The sequence below is a fragment of the Heloderma suspectum genome, chromosome 14, assembly GCF_057233095.1.
Source record: "Heloderma suspectum isolate Gila_16-S chromosome 14, 16-S_ref, whole genome shotgun sequence".
Taxonomy (NCBI): domain Eukaryota; kingdom Metazoa; phylum Chordata; class Lepidosauria; order Squamata; family Helodermatidae; genus Heloderma; species Heloderma suspectum.
In genome coordinates, this window is record NC_139471.1 from 18,933,883 (window position 1) to 18,960,698 (window position 26,816).

The 26,816-nt window shown below is 45.9% G+C and overlaps 1 protein-coding gene across 1 annotated transcript in view; it reads right to left on the reverse strand.

The window, feature by feature from the left end:
- Positions 1-26,816, reverse strand: part of CDK5RAP2 (CDK5 regulatory subunit associated protein 2) — a 146,294-nt gene that overhangs the window by 68,568 nt on the left and 50,910 nt on the right. The window contains 4 exon segments of the mRNA XM_084820774.1: positions 10,099-10,227; positions 11,224-11,339; positions 16,133-16,260; positions 19,238-19,335. Coding sequence (XP_084676900.1) covers positions 10,099-10,227; positions 11,224-11,339; positions 16,133-16,260; positions 19,238-19,335 — 471 coding nt within the window.

The window sequence follows — 26,816 nt, forward strand, 5'->3', positions numbered from 1 at the left end:
CCACATGCTCAGATTCATTCCTGACGCTGCCATCCTTTTCATAGAGCTTGATTCCTTGCTTGCTATGGATTACGTCTCTTCATTGTCAATAGCCCAGAGTTGCCGCTGGTTTGGACTGATCCTGACTCTTGGGCATTTCTATGACTGGACCCATGTAGCGTGGAGACACCAAAGAGAAAGCTATCGTCGTCGAAATCTGTGTGTGTGTGAGATTACTCTGGATTCACTCTTGAACCTGTCCTAACTCATAGAATCATAGAACAGAAGGGTTGGAAAGGGCCTACAAGACCATCGAGTCCAACCCCCTGCTCAATACAGGAATCCAAGTCAGAGCATCCCTGACAGATGGCTGTCCAGCCTCGACTTGAATGCCTCTAGGGTGGGACAGCCCACCACCTCCCTAGGGAATGGGTTCCATTGTCACATTGCTCTAACAGTCAGGACATTTTTCCTGATGTTCAGCCGGAATCTGGCTTCCTGTACTTGAGCCCATTATTCCGTGTCCTGCACTCTGGCATGATCGAGAAGAGATCCTGGCCTTCTTCTCTGGGACAACCTTTCAAGTCCTTGAAGAGCGCTATCCTCTCTCCCCTCAGTCTTCTCTTATCCAGGCTAAACATGCCCAGTTCTTTCAGTCAACTCTTGGATTTCAAGGGCCTTGACCCATGAAGAGCTGAGCTTCCATCGAAGATCTGAAGGCTGGACTAAATCACCCCATGTGTGGATTTTTTTTAGGTCTTTTTCCAGAACCCTTGTCTTTGATTGACTGGGATGACTTATGCCAGGAATCATTCAAGCCCCTGCCCCATGTTTGGAAACCCTTATCTTGGATTGCTGGGAATAAAATATGCCAGGAATCTTCTGAGCCCCTTTGTTCTGCATTCTGAACCATAAAGACTGCAATGGGGAAACCAAGTTGTCTGGATCTCTGACACAGTTATAGTTATTAGCTTTGGATTGTTTTGGAATTTCTTATAGAGCCTATAGTTAATTGTCACCAGCTATAGATTTCTGAAGAATGTAACCATTAAGCTTTTACTATGGGATTTGCTACAATAAAAGAGTCTCACTGATTTAGAGGGTCCTGTGTCAGAATGCCAGAGTGTGTGCTTGAAAGATTGGATCCATGACAGCCAATGAGAATTGAAGTCCAAAATATCAGGAGGCCACTGGGTTGGTGAAGCCTGCCCTAAATAATTGGGGACTCAGGTATCTCAAATCCCATCATCCCCCATATGTACTCCCTTCTGCACTTTGTTCCATGTGCCCCCACTAGGTTTGCTAGGTATCCAACAGAGGCAGGGCCTTTTGGGTTGTGACACCAGTTCAGTGGAACAGCTTCCTTAGGGAGGCCTGCCAGGCCCAAACACTCTGGTCCTTTAGGCGCCTGATTGAGATTGGGGTCATCAGGAAGGTATCTGGACCTCAATAGCTTACGTCTTATGTTTTCTTGGAAGCTAATTTTTGGTTTCTTCAGCAATGTAGGCTTGGATTTTTGCTTTAGTCGTTGCTGTCGTGTCTTTTTAAAAAATGAGGTAACATGCATAACACACATGTAGCCCACTGAAATCTCAAAAGTATTCTATAAATGCCGCATATTATTATTGGTATTGTTATTTATGTAATAAATCATTTATTAATATTATCATTATTGGCCATTTGTGGGGGAATATTGCCCTCTAGAGGAGAGCAGTGCAAATTGCAGGAAAAAATACCCACCCACCCGTAAAGCACCTCTGCTTTCTGGAAATAACAGCTACCGTACAAAAACATTAGGCACTGCAAATCTTGTAGCTGTAAATTAAGGGTATTACACAACAGCCCCAGAAAGGTCATGTGGAGATTTGGGGATCTATACTGAAACTAATTTTACATTCACATTCAGAAAATACTTCCAGAGCCAATGCTGGGATCTCAGTGTAAGACAGACATTTGGGAGGGCCTCTATTATATTTGCCATCGTAAGTTTAACACACTCCATTTTTAAAAAAAATCACATACAAACTGAAGATGACCATTGTGAACCTCTGCCCACAGGTCAGGCCATGGAGTCTCAGTGCCTCCACAAGAAGCCACTCTACACCAGTGGAAGCAATGGAGCTATGGAACCGTTTCCAGGTATTTGAGGATGAGACTGGAGGACAGCCTGCAGAGGAAGAATCACAGGGGAACCTGCATGAGAGTGAGCAAGAGGCCGAAGTTCAGTCAAACAGAGGCGATGAAACCCAGGCCTACAACCACAAGAAGAGAAGAGCAGTAATAGTGGGAGACGCCTTGCTGTGTGGGATCGAAACCCACAGCAAGGATCGAAAGTATGTCGCAAAGACCCGTGGACTTGCCAGGTACGCTGTCTCCCAGGAGGGTGGATCAGAGACGTGACTGAAAGGTTGCCTACACTCCAAAAGCCGACTGACAGGTATCCCTTTCTTCTCATCAATCTGGGAACAAATGATACTGCCAAGCAAAGCTACGAAGAAATCATGTCAGACTTTGAAGCTTTGGGAAGGAAACTCAAGAACTTTGGGGCCCAGATAGTTTTCTCATCCATCCTTCCAGTAGTTACAAGGAGGGATAGAAAGGGAAAGCAAAATACTCCAGGTGAATGACTGGCTACAAAGGTGGTGCCAGCATGAGGGATTTGGATTCTGGGACCACGGGCTATACTTCCTGGAAGATGGGCTGTTGGGATGGGTTGCACCTCACAAGGGCTGGGAAGAATGTATTTTGTCACAGCGTGAAGAATTTTATCAGGAGGGCTTTAAACTGAATCCTACGGGGGAGGGAGACATAAAGTTGGGGGAAACAATGGATGAAGGCTCATGCACCACAGCAGAGAGAATAGCTCTAATAGCGCCCAGTAATAGTCTCCAGAAACATGTAGGAAGAAAGCCAGACTATAAAGCACATGGTCTTCGATGTCTATATACTAATGCTCAGAGTATGGGAAACAAACAGAACAAACTTGAACTCTTAATACAGGAGGGAAATGATGACTTGATAGGTGTAACTGAAACTTGGTGGGATGACTCCCATGACTGGAATACAGCAAATGAAGGATATAACTTGCTCAAAAAGAACAGGAGGAACAGAAAGGGAGGTAGGGTAACACTATATGTGAAAAATACATATCTCTGCACAGAAATACAGGAGGATGTTCTCGGTAGCCCCATCGAGAGCATCTGGGTTAAAATAAATGGAGCAAAGAATAAAAGGAACATGGTGGTCGGAGTCTACTGCTGGCCACCCAATCAAGGAGAAGATGAGGATGAAACTTTTGAAAAGCGAACTGCCAATGTTTCAAAGAAGCATGATGCAGTAGTAATGGGGGACTTCAATTTCCCCAATATTTGTTGGGAGACAAATTCTGTGAAACATGGCCCCTCCAGGAAATTCCTGACTTGTGTTGCTGATAATTTCCTCCTACAGAATGTAGAGAAAGGAACTAGAGGATTGGCTATCCTTGACTTGATCCTAACCAACAGAGATGATTTAGTGGATCAAGTAGCAGTTACGGGAACTCTGGGGGAAAGTGACCATGTTGTACTTGAGTTCTTGGTTCTAAGGGAAGCAAAAGCTGAGTATAGCTAAACAGGTACCCTGGATTTTAGGAAAGCCAATTTTAATAAACTCAGAACAATGGTAAGTAAGGTCCCATGGCAAGCGACTCAAATGAGAAAAGGAGTCCAAGATGGGTGGGAGTTTTAAAAAAAGGAAATTCTCAAGGCACAATTACAAACAATTCCAACAAGAAGAAAAGGTGGAAGACAACAGAAGAAGCCAATATGGCTTCACAAAAAGCTTAGAGATGACCTGAAAACAAAAAAGGACACATATAGGAAGTGGAAGGAAGGCCAAGCTACAAAGGAAGAGTACAGGCAGGTAGCCCAGAATTGCAGGGATGGTGTCAGGAAGGCTAAAGCTGAGAACGAGCTGAGGTTAGCGAGGGATGATAAAAGCAACAAAAAGGCTTTCTTCAGATATGTGCATAGTAAAAGACAAAGGAAAGAAATAGTGGTTCAGCTATTAAGGATGGCAAAATGATAACAGATGACAAGGAAAAGGCAGAAGTGCTCAATTCCTACTTTGGCTCACTCTTCTCCCAAAAGAGGTTCTATGAGCCCCCTGGCAAAGGCGAAGTACAGGCTGAAGGGGCAGGATTGCAGCTTGAGATCGATAGGCCAAGGAACACCTGATTACTTTGAATGAGTTCAAATCTCCAGGGCCAGATGAACTGCACCTTAGAGTAATAAAGGAACTGGCAGAAGAACTCTCAGAACCGCTGTCTATTCTCTTTGAGAAATCATGGAGGACGGGGGAAGTGCCAGATGACTGGAGAAGGGCTAATGTTGTCCCGATCTTCAAAAAGGGCAAAAAGCAGGAACCTGGGAACTACAGACCAGTCAGTCTGACATCAGTCCCTGGGACAATTCTGGAGCAGATTACACAGCAATCCATCTGTAAGCACCTTGAAAACAATGCAGTGATTACTCGAAGCCAACATGGATTTGTCAAGAACAAATCCTGCCAGACGAATCTGATCTCATTTTTTGATCAGGTCCCTTGTGGACTGTGGGAATGCTGTGGACATCATATACCTCGACTTTAGCAAAGCTTTCGACAAAGTGCCCCATGATCTCCTGATGAGCAAACTAGCTCAAAGTGGGCTAGATGAAACAACAATCAGGTGGATCCACAGTTGGCTACAGAACTGGACTCAAAGGGTGCTGATCAATGGGATCGTCTCAAACTGGGGCGAGGTAACAAGCGGGGTACTGCAGGGCTCAAGTCTTGGGCCCAGTGCTCTTCAATATTTTTATTAATGGCTTGGATGAGGAGGTATAGGAAATGCTGATCAAATTTGCAGATGACACAAAATTGGGCGGGATAGCTAATACCCTGGAAGACAGAAACAGTGATCTTGATAGGCTAGAGCGCTGGGCAGAAAACAACAGAATGACATTTAATAGGCATAAATGCCAAGTTCTGCACCTAGGAAAAAGAAACCAAATGCACAGTTACAAGAGGGGTGATACTTGGCTCAAAAATACTACATGTGAGAAGGATCTTGGAATTGTTGTCCATCACTAGCTGAATATGAGCCAACAATGGGATGTGGCTGCAAAAAAGACAAATGCTCTTTTGGGCTGCATTCATAAAAGTAGAGCTTCCAAATCACATGAAGTACTAGTTCCCCTCTACTCAGCATTGGTTAGGCCTCATCTGGAGTACTGTGTCCAGTTCTGGGGACCACACTTTAAGAAGGATAAAGACCAAATGGAGAGGGTTCAGAGGAGGGCAACAGAGATGATCAGAGGACTGGAAACAAAGCCCTGTGAGGAGAGACTGAAAGAACTGGGCATGTTTAGCCTGGAGAAGAGAAGACTGAGGGGAGATAGGATAGCGCTCTTCAAGTACTTGAAAGATTGTCACAGAAAGGAAGGCCAGGATCTCTTCTTGATCATCTCAGAGTGCAGGACACGGAATCATGGGCTCAAGTTACAGGAAGCCAGATTCTGGCTGAACATCAGGACAAACGTCCTGACTTTTAGAGCAATACGACAATGGAACCCATTCCCTAGGGAGGAGGTGGGCTCTCCCACACTGGAGGCATTCAAAATGAAGCTGGACAGCCATCTGTCAGGGATGCTCTGACTTGGATTCCTGCCTTGAGCAGGGGGTTGGACTCGATGATCTTATAGGCCCCTTCCAACCCTACTATTCCATGGTTCTATGATTCTATAAGTCCTAACTTGTCCACTTGCACTCATAACATTGTGATCCCAACATCCAGCAGCAACCTGGACATAGACAGGATGAAGGGCCAGTGTTGCTGAGTGAGGAGGTACTGAGGACTCAGGCCATGTGGAAATGAGCAATGTCATGGCAGCTTGAGATTGCTTAAACAGGCCAGGCCTCGAAGAGGCCAAGTCTCAGTTAGTAGAGAGGCAGGGCCAACCAGCCTAAATGCAACTGAACTCTTATTTAAAGCTCAGTCTTGCTCTGCTCCTTTTGAAGCAACACACGGACAACCCTGTCTAGCTTCCAGCCCCACTGGAGCTTTCCATTGTGCTGATCTTGTCCTGTCTTGCTTACCTGAGAAACCTGACCTAACCTGAACCCTGCTCAAGAACTGATTCACAGCAGATCCCTGCAACCCAGGCTACAGTCCAGGGCATCAGCAGAACCCACAGCCTGAAATGGTACAGCAAACCAAGGGGAGATCTGTCCTACTTGTTTTGTGAATCTAAAACCCTACCTTTTAAACTAAAAATTCTAGATAGTTTTAAAAAAAAGAAAATGCAGTAGGCACAACTTTTTCTCACCTGACACCTTCCAGTTGTTTAGACCACTGTTCAAGAGGGCTCGCTCTTTAAAGTATTTAAAAAATATATTTTTATTTATTTATTTTTATATATAAATAAATAAATATATATATATATATATAATAAATATATATATTTATTTATATATAAATATAAATAAATAAAAATATTTATTTATATATATATAATAAATATATATATATATATATATATATATATATATATAAATAATATTTATTTATTTATTTATTGCATTTATATCCCGCCTTTTTTCCTCCAAGGAACTCAAGGCAGCGTACATGATCCTCCTCCTTCCTCCATTTTATCCTCACAACAACAACCCTGTGAGGTAGGTTGGGCTGAGAGTCTGTGACTGGCCCAAAGTCGCCCAGTGAGCTTCCATGGCCGAGTGGGGACTAGAACCTGGATCTCCCGACTCCCAGTCCAGCACTCTAGCCACTACACCACACTGGCTCTCACACCACACTGGCTCTCAGCATCTTTCCTCCCCACATTGAAAGGAGGCATGGGAGTTGAGCTGACATTCAAATTTTGAAGAAGAATTACATTGCAAACACGCCCACCAAATTCCATTGTGATGTCTCAATGCTTCCAAGGGACAAGTCGTGTTGACGCGTATTTTGCATCCTTCTCGGGCCCCTTCAACATGGGTCTGCAGGTCGAGCTGTTGTTCGAACATGAAATGCAGAAATCGTGTCCTGAACAAATGCACACAAATGGTTCTGATATCTGAGGTCTGCAAAGCGGACCTTGCATGACCGTGTGGTTTGCCTCTTCTCTCCTGCCCTGGTGCTCAAACTTTAAATGGACATTTAGGCCATCACCGCATTTCATATAGGAATATCGCCAAAACTCATACCTGCTTCAGAATATAAATTCGACACGCTCAGCAATGTCTCGGGCAAAGGAGCCCTGGGACATGTCGTTTTCCAGACTGCCCAAGGTCCATACTCAAGACACCCTGGAAAACACCTTTCCCAGAGCCCCTGAGGTGCTGCCTCCCAGCATCAGGGAAAGAAAGCCTCCAGAGAAACCCCCAGCCAGGTTTCCTCCAGCTGCTCATACCGCCATTCCCAGGCCAGTTAAGTGGGAAGGGAAGGGGACCATGGGACAGGGTACAACAGCTTTAAAAGGATGAGCAGGATGACATTCAGAGAGAATTGTTCAAAGGTGTTGCCATGATCAAGTTTCTGCACCAGTTTTAACTTCTGTGCTTCTAAAGTGGAAGTTCTGAATCAAGCCACCCAAAACTCTGCAAAGAGCATTGCAGAATACATACACAGTGTGGGGCAGTGTGTAGCTAATGGCCTACTTAATACTCAAGAGCAGGGCTGTCCCGTCATCAAGTGCTGCCCTATCAGACCTGTGTAAATATCACGGTTGCTCTGTACCCACAGCCTTAAATCTGCTCGAAACAGACAAAAATCAAGTTCTTCAAACATTCCATTTTCCGGTTCTTTGAGGCAGAAGTCCAATTTAAGAACTCAAGATAGAAACTGTCAGTCAGCAACATGGTTTGCTTAGCTTTCGTTCCTGTTCTGACTGTATATGTACTGAAGAAGGGGAAGGACATTAAAAGAAGAGAGGAAAAGGCCCAGAAAGAGTGCTTAAAAGAATAGCAATATGCAGAGTCGAGGTTTGCCACTGAACTGATCAACAAGAATACTGATCAAATGCAAGACTGGCCGGGGGGGGGGGGGGGCAGAGAGGGAGGAATAGGATGACAGGTCAGACTATCATGTCACCCACCGCCATACGGGGAGGGCCACAGCTCAGTGGTGCAGCCCATTTTTATGCCACCCAAATCAAAGGGCATTCATTCATTAGATTTATTAGCCACCCATCTGGCCGGCTACCCAGCCACTCTAGGAGGCGTACGATACTAATAACAAATTTACATAATCAACGGAACAAAACAACACTGCTCTAAAAAAAACCCTAACCCACCCCAAATGCCCACCTGAACAGCCAGGTTTTTAACGCCCAGTGGAAGCTCATCAAAGAGGGGCATGGTGGAGGTCACTAGGGAGGGAATTTCACAGAGTGGGGGCCACCACAGAAAAGGCCCTCTCCCCAGTCCTCACCAGCCTAGCTGTCCACAGTGAAGAGTTAAACCATTTGTTAAACCAGGAGTTAAACCATGGAACCATGGAATAACACAAGATATGGTGATGGCCACCGGCTTGGATGCCTTGAAAGGGCATTAGACAAATTCACAGAGGATAAGGCTCTCAGTGGCCACAAGTCATATTGATCGTAATATGACCTCCAGTATCAGAGGCAATATGCCTCTGTATACCAGTGGCTGGGGAACATGAGCAGAAGGGTGCTGCTGCACTCATGTCCTATTTGTGGGCTTCCCATGGATATCTGTTTGGCCCCTGTGGGAGCAGAACGCTGGACCAAAAAGGCCTTTGGTCTGAGGCAGCACGGCTCTTTCTATGTTCTTATGAGCAGCTTGTAACTTGTAACTCAGTTCCTGTTGAACAGAAATGAGGCCCAGATCTCAACACATACATACAAAAGGCCAGCTGTTGGGGGGGGGGGAACACACCTTGAGATAAGGCTGCCCATATTTATTTATTTCATTTCTATACCGCCCAATAGCCAAAGCTCTCTGGGCGGTTCACAAAAATTAAAACCAAAAATACAACCAGAATATTGTTCTGCAATGCCGTTTTCTTTCTGGGAGAGAAAAGGTTCCTATATACACAAGTCAGGGATGTGAGTCAACCAAAGCTGATGGTTGGAGGGCCCTGAAAGGGCATTTTCATGTGGTGATCATCTACCATGGGACCTTTGCTGCTCATCCCTAATTCAAGATCATCTATGAATGAGTTGAAAATCATAGGACCCAATACAGATCCCTGTGGAACCCTACTGTTTACATTCCTCCATTGGGAGAATTTACCATTTATTCCTACTCTCTGCTTTCTGTTCTTTAACCAGTTACCGATCCATACGAGGACCTCTCCTCTTATCCCAGCCTTCCAGATGTGTTAGATTTCAACTCCCACCACTTCCAGTCAGCATGGTCATTGACTGGGAAGGACAAGAGCTGCAGTTCAACACATCTGGACAGCACCAGGTTAGGTAAGGCTGTCATGTCCCATAACTGCCAAGTTTGCTCAGGAGTCTTTGGTGAGAGACTTTGTTAAAAGCTTTTTGAAAGTCCAATAAACAATGTCTACTGGAACACCCCTATCCACATGCTTGATTATACTGCTAAAGAGCTCTAAAATTTTAATGAGACAGGACTTACCTTGGCAGAAGCCGTGCTGATTCTTCCTCAGCAAGACTTGTCGTGCTATATGCTTGATAATTCCATTTTTAATAATCCTTTCCACCAAGTTACCCAGAACACATGTTAATCTAACCAGCCCGTAATTCCTGGTTCCTCCTTGGCTCTCTTTTTTAAAAATGGCGTTACATTGGTCACTTTCCAGTCCTCTGCTTCAGAGGACAATCTTAGGGACATGTTGCATATTGTTGTTAGAAGATCAGCAATTTCACATTTGAGTTCTTGAAGAACTCTTGGATGGATACCATCTGGACCTGGTGATGTGTTTCTTTTCAATCTGCCAATATAATCTAGAATTTCATCTGTTGCCACCCATATTTTCCTCAATTTCCCAGATGCCCTTCCTGAAAATGCCAGTTCAGGCAAGGGTTGATGCATATCTAAGAACCACATGAGAAAAAGCAAAGTGACACAACACATCAGGTTTAGAGGGAATAGGAAGCCATGCCTCACCTCACTATTTTCTAATATCTTCCATCTTTCCTTGGCCAGGGGATCCAACGTGGAGAATTCAAGTTGCTTCCTTTTTAGATCTTGATTTACCATATGCAGCTCCTTCACCGCTGAGAGGAGTTCCACAATCTGAAAGAGCAAGAGGAAACCCTCAGAGACTCAGGGCACACTTATATTCTTCCAGCCACTTCACCTGGGACAACTTTAAAGGGATGGCATGTTGAAAACCTGCACTGCCTGCCTCCTGAGGCTGTTCGCCTATGAAGCGCATGCCCATCTTTTGTTCCCCACTGAGTGTTGCAGTGTGGAGTGCTACTGTTCAGGGTTCCAGCCAGCCATGCCTTCTTTCAGTATAGTCCATTCCCCCTCTCCCCACCTCAGGTTTTCCATTTTTGCCCCACGGAGACTCAGCATTCTCAGCCATGGAGCCCTTGGTATGCAGAGAACACACAATTCTGGGAGAAAACCCATCTAGGAAGCCTGACCACTGGCCAGGGCTGATGGGAGTTGAAATCCCAAACATCTGGAGATCACCAGGCTGGGGAAGGCTTCTCCAGCATGTATCATGGCATAAGCTTTCGTGGTCGAGAGACCACTCCATCAGATGCATGAAGTCAACCCTTGTGCCCTGATAAATCCGTCAAAGGAGCCACAAGACTTCTGGTTCTTTCTGCTGCAACAGACTAATACTGGTACCCTTCTGGAAATCCCAATCTCAGGTGGTTATGAGTTGACATGAAAGCTTTGAAGAATTATTGGAAATCATGTTAATTCCCGAGTCATTGCTCGGTGGTAGATCACCAAACTCACATGCAGAAGGTCCTGGATTCAATCTCTGGCAACCCTAAAAGGTCTCATTGAACAGAGCTGGGAAAGGAGTGTGCCCGAGGCCTTGGAGAGCCATCCCCATTCAAGCAGACAAATACTGAGCTAGGTGGACTAACCATATCGGCTCTGTCCTGCTACTTGGAATCTTGAGCCTCTTGTTCACTCTCTCTTTTGATGGGTTATGTGCCTGGATCCTGCCAATCCTACTTAAGCCTGCTCTTCAATGGGGGCTACTCCCAAGTAAATGTGCATAGGGTTGCAGCCTGAATTGCTGTAAAGGAACCAAGATAGCACTACCTTTTTCTTCAGCTCCTCAAGAGTCAGATGGTCTATCTGCAAGTCCAAACGATCCTGCTCTCTTAAACAAATGCTCATGTAGGACGTCTGATCGCTCCAAGAAGATATGGTTTCCTCTACCAATAGAATAAAATTAAAATAACATTATTTCAGAATTTATAGAATAAAATTAAAATAACAGTATTTCAGAATCTATATACTTGCACAGGAAGATTGTTGTTGTTTATTCGGTCAGTCGCTTCCAACTCTTCGTGACTTCATGGACCAGCCCACGCCAGAGACAGGAAGATTCCCCCCTCCCAAAAAGTCATATACATATAACGGGGGGAGAGAGAGTCCGTTTTCAACTGACAACCTTAAGTGTACTACTATTTAAGTGGTAGTACAATTTACTATTTGCAGATCAGCACTGCCTTTTAGTATTGCCAGATCTATGTTCTCTGTGATTCTGTTCATATGCAAAAACAGAGTAGAATTTGAAATTGGGCAAATTCATTCATTCTTCCCCACCACCACCACCATCGTCCTTATGATTACGAAGAGTAGGCTTAATGGCAGTGCTTGGTGAAATCTCAGAAATTAACTGGGACAGGTGGATGTGTATTAGTATAACTTGCTGTATGATTATTATAAATCAGGAATGTTCATATGCTCTCGGACTGTTGATTTTTTGTCTCGGTACAATTTTATAGGGTTTGTTGTGTAATTAAATCTTTCTAACTACTTTGGGTGTGGTCAGGGGGTAGGCATGGATAAGGCTATAAGAAGGGGGAAATCTGGGCATAGGGGGACTTGGCTCAGGCCACAGAGGTTCCAACCCCAGCTGCTGAACTTCAGACAGGCTAGGAAGGATTTGCCAGAGCGGTGTCCTTAGACCCTGACGACATGGAGGACGGGTAAGAGTAGGGGCAGGAACTCTGCCCAGAGAGCCCTGGAAATACCCACCTTACCAGAGACCCCCACGGGAGGGAAGCTGCAGGAGCCAATACTTCTGCCGTCTCCTGAGAAGGTAGCCCTGTCTCATTTCTCCCGCTCCAAGGACACCTCCTCCTAGGAAACCTGCACAGTTGCCAGGGGCAGTAGGCAGCTCCCCAGTCCTGCCAGAGCCAAATGCCTGAAGAATATGGCCCAGCCCTTTAAGTGGGTGGAGTTCAAGACAACACCCCAGAGGCAGGACTACTAAAGCTTACAGTTGGCTCCAGGCAGTCACGGGAGAGCATCCCTCGCTTGCTGCTCTGAGTTGTCTTGCATGCAGCATTCAGAGTCTCCCTCCACAGGGATCTGAACTCCTGCAGCTAGCCTGCCCCTTTGCCACGTCTTGATAGCAGCCTTCTGGGCTCCCACCCTGGCATGGGCTAAGCGGCTAACTGGGCTGCCATGCATGCAACTGAGTTGGCAGAATGGGCTGTATTGCACAGACTTCAGTTAAGGGGGATCGCGTTATCGAGTGGTCCCCTACATAACAAACTCCCTGCAAGTAGAAAACTAGCCCAACAGGGAACCAGCTGGAATAAAACTTGTTTCCCTGATGAGCTAGGTTTTTTTTTTTCCTTTTCTTTTTTTTAACTTGAAAGGCCATAGCCACAGAATCATAAGGTTGGGCCTACAAAAGCATTGAGTCCAACCCCCTGCTCAGTGCAGGAAGCCTGATTCCCAGGCAGTCTCCCATCCAAGTACTAACCAGGGCTGACGCTGCTTAGCTTCCGAGATGTCCGATGGGATTTGCTGCCACAAGATGTGAATTGTGTGGTTTCGTTTTGCTTTTACCATGCAAAAACAGGATCCCTCCCACCTGCAGCCCAAAGAGATACAGACTTCCAACTCATTCTGCTTCATGCAGCAGCCAGGCCTCATATCCATTACTTACAACTGTCTAGGGAGGAGGCAATACTTTAATACAAGACATACACTTCTATATTTTAGGTCATTCTTGCCCAACCTGGCCATGCTGGCTCAAGATAATGGGAACTGTAGTCCAACACCTCAGGAGGGGACCAGGTTGGGGAAGGCTGTTTTAGATTCTAAGCCAGATGAGGCAAAGATTGTTTTTGATCTTCTGCAAAATGCCTAGCATACTTTGAGGACTAAATAAAATAAAATAAAATAATAATGCGAAATACATTTATAATAATGTACCAGACTGTTAAAACTGGAGGAAATTGCGGCTATGTTTTCCATCCCACACAAAGCATTCCCTTTAATTAAAGGAACTTTTACCCTCAGACTCTTTTGTACCTTCTTGACATCTTAGACATATGAGATTTTTCACTAGCTATCAGCATGCATTGTGAATCTAATGCAGAATTATAATTTGCATATTTAGCATTGAATTTTGAAATAATTTCAGGCAGGTGCAAAGGAAGGGAGGGGGAGGGGAGACATGAATTATTCTGCTGTAGTTGAGATTTTGTGAAAATGAACCCAGGGTCTCGAGGGGGAGAAAAGCCAGGTTAAACAACAGTGCAGAATTCTTATTTCAGCTATTGGCGCACCAGACTGCAGGAACTGAATAGAAAAGAGTGGCTTATGCTGTTTAACTGTGCAATTTGTGGGAAGGGAGCCTGTCTCAATCGGCTTATTTCAAATCCAGATCATACTCTGCAGGCAAAAAGTGTGTGTGTGTGGCCAGGGGGGTGGGGGTGCTGCTGTAGGAAACCAAAGAGACATCCCCATCACTGTTCCCAAGCTCAGCAACATGACGGGGTGGTGAGTGGAGGGACAAGCTGGTCAGCACATCTCCCAAGTCTTACAGGATCTCCCAGATTTCCTATATCTTACAGAGTACCTCATCTGGGGACAGCTGCCTCAAGCAAGATGGCTTTGCCACATGCAAACCTATAACGCAAGCACTGGCTGAGGGCAGGGGAGACCAAGGTCAACCCCCAAAGATTTGTGGTGGCATGTAATTTTGCCCCCAGGCTCTTGCGTTTTATGGTCTGCTGAGCTGACTGGGATTCTGCCATTCTTCTTTTTGTTTTTAATGCCACTTCTCTACTTCCCCCTCTTATTCCAACTCAGTGGTCAATATTCAGGCTCAAACGCAGAAGACATCAGCCAGTCTCCTCCGAAAGTGCAGGTAGCTGAGCTTTCTCTCTTCCCAATACAGTTGCAAAGGATCAGGTGGAGCCCTAGTTTGCCTTTATGACTGGGCCGGCCCTGGGGGGAAGACTAAGAAGGCACCCTGAAGGGGAAAATGGATGGTAGCGTTTTTTGTACAGTCTGTTCATCGCTGTGACAGTCAGGCAGCCTTTATTCCCCAGCTCTCCCTGTCTAGCACATGGAAAGCAAGGGGATGGTGGGGTTCTGCTGAGGGCTTCCATCAGGAGCATTGCTAGGCCTGAGCCCATGGGGCCCCAGACCCAAATCGATTTCCCAGGACCCTGGATCTATTCCACAGAGCCCTGAGCACCTATTATTGCCAATGGACGGTTTTTGTTCTTAGCTTAATTGCCATGCCGGGGGTGGTTTTCAAAGGGGAATGCAACTGGGGAGGGAAGGGTTAACTCTCCCCTTACCACATGTCACAACACCACCACCCCTCCAAAAATCTCTCCCTGCATAGCAGTTAAGCTGGGGGAGGGGGGCTGTCATTGGTCTGGGATGATTTTAGGCAGGGTGCAAATCAACTGAAGGATTTATTTTAGCTGAGATTATTTGGATGAGAAATTCATTGGCTGGCTTTGCCTCCTGTAAATTCAGATAATTCCTAGTCATTGTTTCTACATTTGAATGTATACATATAAACCAACATAGGCAATTTTATGCAGATTGGCATCCCGAGGGCCTGGGCACTCTTGGAAGTGCCTAGCAACACCCCTGGCTCCTGCAAACGTTTGGCCTTGGGCTCTTACTGTGTCTCTCCTTGGCCAGTTTGTGCTGTGCCTTTCCCTCTGCTCTCCTGGCCCAGAGGAGCAAGACGACAACTAAGGCAGCTTCTGGGGTTTGCTGCCCACTCAAGCAGCAGCCCACTGTGACTAGGGACTGCAATGAAAGACGGGAGAGGAGGATCCAAAGTTAGACTCTGTGGTAGCTTCCTGCAGACTTCAACTGCTACCTTGTTACCTTATCACCTGCCTGCTAGGCACAGACTGGCCAACTCTCACACTGGTAGACCTCCCCAGCCTGGTGCGCTCCAGACGTTTGGGAATTCAACTTCCATCAGCCCCAGCCAGCAGGGCCAATGGTCAGGATCCCTAGGAGTTGTCCTCCAAAACATCTGGAGGGCACCAGGTTGGGGAAGGCTCTGCCTCAGACAGAGAACGCCCCATGTGGTAACCCAGAGCACTGGTAGCAGCTATCAAATGGCATCATCTGCACCACAGGCTGGAAGGGGGCACCATGGGGTGTGCGGGTGAACCGTGAAAAGGGGGCTCCCAGCGGTCAGGCTCTGGCATCTCACCTCCTGTGCCGCCAGAACCTCAGCTCCGCTGCAAGCTCGGCAGGCGGAGAGCCGAAGGCACCAGCCAGCCTGCGGTATCAGCCTGCCCGAGCAACCTGTCAGCTGACTCGGAGACGTCATAGCCTCAGCATCTCCTCCTCGGCCCACTCATATGTTTAAAACGTGGTGGGCAATGGTAAGAGGTCCAGGAACCAATTTCACGCCCCCTGTACATGCCCCATACAGCACGTGGGACACCCCAAATTAAGAGCAAAATTGTGTTTATTATTTAATTGTGATTTGCAGCCAAAATTCAGCAGCAAATGGCTCTATACCTTGTTTGCAAACACGCTAAACTTCACCATTTTAGTACTCTGTAGTTTTTTCTCCCAATTGTTTTTTAATTGATGCCTGTTGTGTTTTGCACACCCAGGTCTAAAACCTCCGGTGTCAGGACCCTGCCTAATATCCTGTTCACTTTCCCCAGCTGATGTTCCAGGTTCAACCCCTGCCCGTTTTCATCCTCCTTACCTTCCCTTCCGTTGGTCTTGATTTGATCTTCCAGCACCTTCCGCAAATTCCAGTTAGCCAAGATGTCGTCTTCTAATTGCTTACGCAATAGGAAAATGTGGTTCAATTCCTCTTGCAAGTTATGTATGCTATTTTTTTAAAAAAAGGAGTACGCTGACGTTTGTAAGGAGACATAGCTCAAGGCTCATCAAACACTTGAGAACATTTTGCTGTTGACCTCTGGCATCTTTTATACATCAAGGCTTCTATGAAAGAATTAACTCGAAAGCAGAAAGCACTAAACTCTCTTTAAATCATACAATCCTCTCATCCTGGAGGTACAGCATAAACAAATCTTTACATAAGTTGAAAAAAACAAAGAAAAGAAAATTTAGATGTCCCCATTCTGGCATCTTGCAAAACATTCAAGACAGATTTTATGGGCTAACTTCAGATTCATCCACGCCCACACACACCCCATACACATGGAAACCAGATGGATGTAAATTTGTTACCAGGATATTCAATATCCAATGCATACTGTTGTTCTGTGCTGATTAACTACATTGTTGTTATTATCATTAATATTAATATTATTAATAATAGAATTCCATTAATTTGAACATTACAATAACCAAAGTACCATAACTGTGTTGCTAACATACTACTTATTTTCTTGCTGAGGATGGGGGGGGGGGGGAACCTCCTCACATCTGACCATAAATGAAATTCATGCAAAGCAACATGCAAAGCATGCCCGGATGGTGCCATTGCACAAAAATCCAAAGTAACTGTTGTTGGGGATGATGGCACTTGCAGGGCTAAAAAGAGGACAGCAGGTGGGGGGTGGGGTGGGGGTTGCTGTTGGCCAAAGGCTTGATATTAAAACCTGAAGGCATGGAGGTTGGCCCTGCCTTCTTTAGACAAAATGAAAAGTAAGCAGCTGCCCGTGCTATTGCTGAGGCTGTTTTTCAAGAATGGCTCCTTCACCCAGGAAAAATATGATCAAATTTCAAAGGAGAAAGGACTCACTCAATACTTTTAAATGCTCAGCTCTCTCACACGAAGAAAATAACAGGGATGTAGAATCACATAACATCTGTTCCATCTTTGTTTCATGGATTGTCAGATGCCTTTTGTTCCGTCATCCGCCCACTGGCGGAATCGGATTTCGTTTCTGGATTTGCACAAATTCACATGTGCTAAAATGCCCCAAATGCTTATTTTCATGCTTTAGCCTATGGGGGAAATGCACATTTATGGCCATTAAAAAAAAAAAATGCATATTTTTCTATGACGAAATTTGCGCAAAATTCAGGAAAGTTAGGAAACCAGACAACAAGTCTGCAAAATCCGCCTGACAGGGGAAAAAACGGTCTGCTGCGGAATCCACAGGCTGGATTCATGAAAATCAAAGTAATTTGGTTCCGTGGTGGATTTCTCCAACATCCCTAGAAGATAATGAACCTGGTTCACACGTCACAGCAATTCTTGGGTTGTTTAACTCATGCTCAGCCCAGCAACCCCTGGTTTAAACAACCCATCTGTTGTCATTCCACGCAAATCAGGCCATTAAAAAGCCAGTTTTGAAAGCTAAGTAAGCTGCAGTACGTGCTCTTCACAGCTCCAAGCTACTCCCTACTTTACTTCAAATGGAATGTGCTTACTAGCAAAAGGCAGCGTTCCCTGCTGTTTCAAGGCAATCACGGCCAAGCTTCTAGCATCCAAGTGTAAACATGGAAGAAGCTGGGGAAAGTTGGTAGCAAAAATTATGGATTCCAGAACTAAGCATCATTTGGGATATGGATATTCATACACATACACATACATACACACACACACACACACACACGCCACTAGCTTTGCCTAAAACTCATTTCTTTAATAAAGGTCATTACACAATTAAGGTGGCACTTCTGGACTCTGGCTCCTGACAAGATGAATAGTTGGAACATTAGGGGCTGAACTCAAGAGTAAATCAATCAATAGGAGCTCCCAAACAGGGGGATGAAGCCAGGCATCTGACCAATTTCCCCTCGAGTCTAACACCATTTTGCAGAGAAATGAAGTGCTGCTGAGAGCCATCCCTAAGGATGCTGTGTTATTCTTTTCATATGTAATCCTGCCCAACTGCTTAATAAAAGGAAGCTTTCCCTAACATCACTCCTGTTCACCTTCAAGAATAGAAAACAGACTCCACTTCCTAAGGTCAGTGCTGCCTTCTGGTCACAGACAGGTTTGACATTTAACCCCACCCTCGCAGATCAAGCCTGGCAAACAGAACCCCCTCCAACCAATGGGCATCAAACCTTTCACACCTCTAACCCCAACTTGCTACACAGGACTCATTTTTCACTATAAAAATGTCTCTCTGTGTGTGGTGTTAAACCACGGTGTACTGTTACAAAAATGACCCACAGTGAGCCTCAGGCTCATGCACTCCCTCCTCCCCGTTCCTCTTCCAGCATAGCCACGAGGAGGGGATGGAAAGGTTCAGCTTGTTTTAGATTAACCACAGTTAAGCATTACGTCTGACCCCTAAACAGTGGTTAATCTTAACTATGGTTTGCTGAAACAAGCCAACTTGTTAAACTATGATTTGAAGATGGCTTGTCTCAACAAATCATAATTAAGATTAACCACTACTTGTAAAGTTCAGCCAACAGGGCAAGCTGTGGTTAATCTAAAATGGAAGCCAAAGCTTCTGAAATCCTCTTCACCAGAGGAGGGAGTCCATGAGCCCGAGATTCAACTAGGCTCATTCTTGTAACACTAAACTCTGGTTTAGCATTACAGTCGAACCAGCCCTGTGTGTGAGTCTTTAGTCTCCTGACACTTCCTCCATCCATGCCCTTCCCCATCTTTCTACTTCATCCTCTTTCTTTTCCCTTCGCTTAAAAAAAAAAAAAAAGTGGAAACAAAGACAAAATAGTGATAGTGCCCCCTGGTTCAACCCAACTTAAGTTTCAATGGCAACCGAACACCACAATGGCTATGTGGCCCCCAAGTATTTATGCCTCTTCATGGCTGGTCCACTGGATCAAAGTTTAAGGTTAGTGTAAGATTAGCAATGTGTCCCCAGGCATATTTTCTCCTTTACATTCAAAGTCAAAATCTGACACTCACCCATTAGCATCTTTCAGGGACTTGATTAGAGTTGAAAAAATGTCATGCTGTTTTTGTAGGGCTTCGATCATATCTGTGTATTCAGAATCCTTTGTTTTCTTTAAAAAAAAAAACTGATTATGCTTTGGTAACAAACCTTGGGAAATTGCTTGTTTGCAAAATAAGACAACCACTTGTAAAGTCACTTTCTCTAAGTGGTCACTTTCTCCAAGAAAAGATGAGAGAGCAGCTGGGGGAGGCAAAAGAGGATTTGCTGGGAAAAAACACAAAAACGGGATATTCCATTCTGCCCACACCCCAGTCAGTCAGCATTTCATGGCCACTGAGCACGCTCAGTCCACACACAGGCAGTGGAGTGGGCTGTAAACCCACAGAATCCCTGCTCTGTCCTGATTATTCAAACACCAGATACGTACACTTGACCTGAGCCAGCCAGACAGGGCACTTGGCAAGGACAAAGGCCACTTGATGGGCTATGGCAATTCCCCCTTCTCATCCAGGATGGTGATGCTGTACGGAGAAGCCCACGGGGGCCATCTGAGCCCAAACAGGAATCCCAGCTTTGCCCAGACAGATCTCCGTTTTATATATAATGGAAGACAGCAGCAGACAAAAGAAACAGCAGAGCCTGCTCCAGTTGACTCCCCGCCCCCCGCCCCCAGGCCAACTGACATCAACTGCCCCGTGGGGAGGAACATCAGGTGCCGACTCCTGTTCATGAGGGGCTGGCTGTGTGGTTCACTTTCATTTTCTGAGCGTGTGAGTCTTGCTATACCTGTTATTTATAAACACTGTAAGCCACATTGAGGACCCACCTTAAGCCACATGCCTCCTAAATACATACATAACGCCAGGCTAGCACCCCTTCCCAAATAAAACCTGGATCAAGCACCGTCTTGGTGGTAATTCTATTTATTCATGTAATTAATTAATTTCTGTATCGCCCAATAGCCGAAGCTCTCTGGGCGGTTCACAAAAATTTGTGGGTGGCAACTCACCCGTTTAAAGCAGCAACTGTAAGTTTGGGGGCAGGTCGACCATCAGGACCCTCCATCTTGGGAAGAGAGGGGGCAGGGAGACACACAAATAAGGGACAGCACTAAGATCTGGGAAGCATCCTATTGATTAAAGTGAGATTTTGGAAGCTGCATTGGGAGGATTCTTTCCACAATACACCGCTTAAAGTAACCTAGCAGTGCTGCTAGCTGGAGATGACAAATCACTGCTGCCGAATGTTTGTACTGGCTTTATTGTGGGCTGGTTTCCTCTTATGATGAATGTGGTGCTTTACAGCAGTTATGGTATGCCACCTCCAGCACTGGATTAAAGCAGATAAATGGGGGCCTCTGGAAGGCCCTTTGGCTGATCCAGCTGGGCTCGTCTTATATTCATGTAGGCCAGTTGCTGGAGAGCAGCAGCAGGAGGGGGCTATTGCTCTCACACTCTGCTTTGTGGGCCTCCCATTCCCATGGCCACTGTGGGAAATGGGATGCTAGATGGGGTAGGCCTGTGGCCTGATCCAGCAGAGCCCTTCTTATACTCTTATGTTGGCTGACGGGAGGTAATGGTTAGGTGATGGTCTCCCGATAGCTAGTTATCCCTCATCAAAGAGGTTCAGATGGTAGGTTACAGCTTTCCTCTTTCAGAGGGCGTTTGGGATGACGGACCGTTAGTTGCCCCCATGCCACACCACCTCTTACATTTGAGATAACATTGTGTGAGAACTCCACCCCCATCCACATGTCCAGATGAGTAGAAATTATTGTGAGGCTTGTTTGCCAGGTTTGGGATTATTAATAGCAAATGCCATCTATATATTCAAACAAGCTCTGCGGTGGGAATTATTTCAGCCGCACTGCACACAGTCAAAGGGCACCAGACAGGGAGCCGGTTGCATTGTCGTCTGCGTGCTGCATCCTGATCGCAAGTGACTTGCTTCATTCCTCAACTGCTTCCAAAGCTGCAGACTGCATGTGCTTTTCAGGGGCACCATGCTGTGGCCCTCTCTCATCTAGACTACTATTAATCTCCTCTTTGCTCCCCTTCCCTCCTGCAGTCTGTATCCAGGATGCCTCTCCGAAGCTCCTCTTTGGCTACCGTCACATGGATCTGATCGTCTTGTCGACTGTACCAGCTTCCGCCCTGTTTCCATGCTCAATTCAAAGTGCTAGTTCTGACCTTTAAAGTGCAGGTTGTGACTTTTAAAGTGCAGGTTGTGACCTTTAAAGTCCTTCAGTGCCCATGACCAAGAAGGACCACCTTTCTCCACAGGTGCCTCCACAGGCATTAAGACATTCAGCACAGCTCCACCTCCTGGCTTCTTTGCCACATTAAACCCAACTCTTGGCCTTTTCAGGGTACAGAAGAATACTCTGACAAAGACGGGGATCAGACTGCTTTCCAGAGGAAGGACAGTCCGTTCCATATTCAGCCCCGCCCCACCTCAGCCATAAGACACAGCCTTGCCACCATCCTCTAAAGGAACCACACCCAGCAGAATCGCCAGCTCCCCAACCTCGCAAAAGACTGAGACTACAAAATCAGGCAAGGGCCCTTTAACAATCCAGCCAAATCCTTCAGAAGGGGTGGAGCTCCAGATCGTGGCTGCCTACATTAGTCTTCAGTTGGCTTTTGTTTGCTGCTGAGACAACATCTGCCTATGTTCCAACTAGAAGAGCACTCCAGCCAGCAAAGTTCACTCTGAGCTATCCATGGTCCTGTTGCACCTGCCCTTTATGCAAGAGGGCTTCTGCCTTTACTTAACTTGCTGTGCCTGATGACTAGATTTTACCTGACACAACCTCACCTGCCTAGACTTGAAAGTTCTTACCTAGACTGGGCTCTTCTTGCTCAGATCTGACCCTGTCAGATGCCACTGACTTCCTCTGTGCGCCTCAGATAACCACAGAATAGGACAGTCATCTGAGGGATGGTGGGCAGTCCTCCCTGAGAGAGGACCTTCTCAGTGGTGGTACCCCAACTTCTAAGAGTTTGGAATGTGAAGGGTGGAAAGGAAATCAGACAGTAGTTAGATGGGCAGGGGATGTCAAGGGTGTAGTACCATTCCTTAGCCAAGAATATGGCAACGGCGAATATGGCAATGACACATTACAAAAAAGCAGCAATATCACCATCTGTCTGTGACCTGATCACAACATACAAAACACCATGCCAGATCATCCGCAGTAGCTTTCCTATAAACACTTCTGCCATTTTTCTAAATCCACTCGTTACATGTGAAAAAAAGTACAGGATTTAGAAAAGATTACCTCTGGGTCTTTTCTGCCCATCACAGCACTTATATAACCTTTTTTTTTTTTTTGGTACGTTAGAGCATCTGAAAAAATCAACAATAAGGAGCAATATTGCACTTTTTCTGCATATGGATTACAATCTCTCCCATGTAAGGCGTAGGAGTTAATTGCTCCAATGTGCTCTCCGAGGAATTAGAAAGAATAAAGCAAATATGTAGCCCACATGGGTGGGTTATAGCACAGAAGTGATTAACAGCATTCAGCTGGAAAGAATGTTATTTGAAGATTTCTTATATAACTCCTAGAATGGCGAGGGCACCTGGGATGTGAAAGCAATACAGACCAAGGGAGGGCAGGAGATGGATAGTGGTCTATGGGTTGACTGGCCAATTGACTGATGGACCACCAAGTAGCTGGTGGTCGTTGGCGTTCTTGCAAAGAATGGATGGACAGCTGGAGCTTTGTCTAATCCTGCAAGGCATTTCTTGTGCTCTTAAGCAAGAGTGCAGACTCAGGGTCATGAACACAGATTAGAGATGCCTTAACTGTTAAAGAGGTCCTGAGCATGTACTCTGGCTTTGTAAAACAGATCTATTAGAATCCCCTGTGATCCAACGAAAAGAAAAAGTAAACCATGTAAGAATGAAATTAGTCAATCCTTGATCAAGGGCAATCCCAGCACCTAGATGAGAAGTCCTTTAAGCCCAAACATTTTTAATAAGAGGGGGAAAAGGAAGTAATTGGCAAGTAAGGAGAGATATGAAAGGGGATATGATTGTATAAAATTGTACATGATGTGGAGGGATAGAGAGTCGTTTTTCTCCCTTTCTCATAATACGACAACTCAGGGGCACTCAATGAAAGACAATGGTAAGAGATTCAGAATAGTCAAAATATAGTACCTTCTTCACATAGCGTGAGATTAAATTTATGGAATTTGCTCCCACAAGATGTGGTGATGGCCACCAGCTTAGTTGGCTTTAAAAGGGGATTAGACAGACTCAAGGAGGATAAGGCTACAATGGCTACTAGATATGATGGCCATATGGAACCTGCAGGGCCAGAGGCAGGATAAAGTTGCGGAGATTCTTCCTGGAAACATGTGGTCAGCTGCTGTGGGGGGCATGATGCTGCACTAGATGGAGCTTTGGTCTGATCCAGCAGGACTCTTCTGAAGAAGAGGGCAGTGAGACATACTTGACTCATCCAAGAATGGTGTGTATTTCCAGGGGAAAGGGGGCAGGAGAGGTGGAGGGGAAGGTGCCTGTTATGAAGCCTCTGACTTCTTTTCAAAGAAATACAGGTGCAATTTCAAGGCAAAAAGTATCACAAGTACAACCCAAATGCACTCCTCTTCTTGGAACTAGTCAGATGGGTTGGAATGAATGGGTTCACGTGTGGGATGGGACCGCGCGGACAAATCCGTGTGTGTGTGTGTGAAGGTTTGAGGCCTACAGAGGAAAGGAAGTCCTGGCTCATCACTCATCACTAGGTAGGTTCCCTGCCCCGAAAGGGAGAGCAAAGATACTGTATTGATCTCAAATTGGGGTAGGTGGAACACTAAGGCACATGGCTGTCACCAGATGCCCCCACTTCAGGTATGAACGTCCATGTCTTTCTCTTGAGATGCTGCACTCATCAAAACCACGCATCCAACAGGAACCCTCTGGTTAGAATCCTCCCCTGCCTGCCATTCCCTCCCCTTCCCCGGTTGTCTCCCCCGTGTTGAATGCTAGACTGTAATCTGTTCGGGGCAGAGGCCTGTGTTCTTGTGCTTTGTAGCACACCGCACACATAGATGTTGCTATATAAATGTAAATAGCAGGGATTCTTAGCCAACATACATACAGGACAAACGGTGAGTGATACAAAGGTGTGCACAGGAGGCAGGGGGAAACAGAGAAACCCAATCTCATTTTCAGAAATAGGCATGCTTCACCTATCCTGACAAGTGCCCTCCCATCGTCAGTCAGCTTTGAGAGACCGACTGCAATGTGCTGATGGCAATTTTAAAAAAGACAAGGTGCACTTAGAAACGGGGGGGGGGGGGGTTTCACCCACAGACATTGAGATGAATCAGCAATATCACCAGCAAGCTGCATCTGCAACAACTGCAGCATCCATTTCCAGCCCAGGACACATCAGCTGCAAAGCTCTGACCACATCAATAAATGCTGGTGCACTGACTATAATTCCTGAGCTGCAGCAAATTAAGCATCCCAGCTGTATGGATGGTGCTCATCTATTCCCCAGTCGCACAGAAAGCTCCCAAAGTCATTCTAACAACAACAACAACAACAAAACCAAAGACCCTGGCATGGGAAAATATTTTTCCGCCTGTTTCTGACATAAAATCTTTTGCGTGCTTTTCGTCTGTGTTGAAGAGCTTGTTTTGCCCGGCCCCATTCTTCCTGTTGCGAATGTGGGATTTCTCTGCCTCGCAACCAGCCGCATGCGTTTGCAAAACTGCCCAAAGGCTGAAAAAGGCCTACAGCTTCAACAAGACTTCCAAGACACTAGCAGGGCTTGAAGCGCAGCAAAAGAGGTGGCAGCGATACGCAGCTAAGCCCATCTGGTTAAAACGTTGCTGGGTTGGTACTTAAGATATCCCTTTCTCCACCAGATCCAGCTTGGCTGTGCAGCCCAGGTGAAGATGGTTCCAGAGTCAAGAGGCCACCACTGAGCAGGCCCTTTTCCCAGGTCGCCACCCGCTTGCATTCATGATAATCTGAACAAAAAGGCAGGTTCATAGGAGGCATAGCAGTTTGTGGGCATTATATGACAGCATCAGTGACCCAAAAACAACCCCACTGGATGAACAGTGTCTCTAAAACTCTGGAGTGACCACATGCTTGGTAGACATATGGAGAGTTGAGGGAGGTTTAATTGCAAAAGGCTGAATTGCAATGACATTTTTACAAAAACAAAAAACCTCTACACTAGTTAACCTGACATCTTTCTCGATCCAAGCAAAGGTTTTAAGAATAACATCTGACTAAATCTTACAAGGGACCCGTGCTGGATCTGTGTACAGCTGCCCCACGTCGTGGAAAACATACTTTTCAGTCCTGGCTCTTGGCTCACCCCAGACTGCAACCCAAGGCCCAGCCCTCACAATAAGGGAAGGATCATCATTCAGTGGCACAGCACACGCTTTCCATGAAGAAGTTCAGCCCTCAGCATCTCTAGTTAAATGGAAAAGGCAACAGGTGATAAGAAAGATCTCCAGCTTAGACCTCGGCGAGCTATTGCCAAGCACAGTAGACCAGCTTTCCCCATCCTGGTGCCTTCTCCAGCAACTCACAGCATTCCTGACTGTTGGCCATGCTCCGTCAGGAGTGCTCAGGCTGATGGGAGTTGGAATCCAAAACATCTGGAAGGAACCAGGTTGGAAGGAACCAGGCCAACAGCAGTGTATACGGACCGGCACTCAAACTCAATGTAAGGTAGCTTCCTATGTGATTCTATTATGTTTTCTCGTGCTGTATTGTATGTTTTTAATCATTGTGAACCACCCAGAGAGCATCGGCTACTGGGTGGTGCAGAAATGTAATAAATAAATGAAGTAAAATGTTCATAGATCAGATTCTGGCTGCATAGCTTCTGAGAGTTGGCGCTACAGCGAGAAGCATCAAGCAGGCCAAATCAAGCAATCAAAAGCCACCAAGGGATGCTAGGTGACAAAGGAGGTACATATTAACATGCCCTTGTGGGTTCTTAAGGGCAATGGATCTTAGGCACTGGTTACAGAAAATGAGCTGTGATGAGCTCTTTGCCTCCATCACACAGAAAGTGGCACACGAAACAATGGCTTGAGATCAGGAAACAAGGGCACTGGGAATGGAAGAATTTGCCATAGCTATCATTGCTCATTGAAGCCAACCTTGGCCTGGGTTTAGAGATCACAAGAGTCCCCTTTCTTTTAAGAGGAACACCCTTCAACTTACTTTGGATTTCTTCTCCAGGGCCAAACACACTTGCTCTGTACTAAATGCAAGACTTCCCTGTCTCCTGGGTATGTTCTCCTGAGGGTGGAGGCATCTCTGCCCTGTTTGGCCCAGTAGAGCAGAATTGCAGGGAAGCGGGGAAGAAAAGAGCCCTGCAAAGGCTCTTGCCTAACGACAGGCTTGGCATACTCTGTGTAGTACGCCTAATAATAGCTCATCCACAGGGAGAACGTGTGATTGTTTACACCAGGGATGCACAGAAGTTAGACCTGGTTCTACTAGATCTCTCGAAGACCTGCAGCAGGTTGTCGAGGATTTCTGACTCAGTTAACAACAGCAGCAACAACATGACTCTTCGTCCATCCCAAAATTATACGG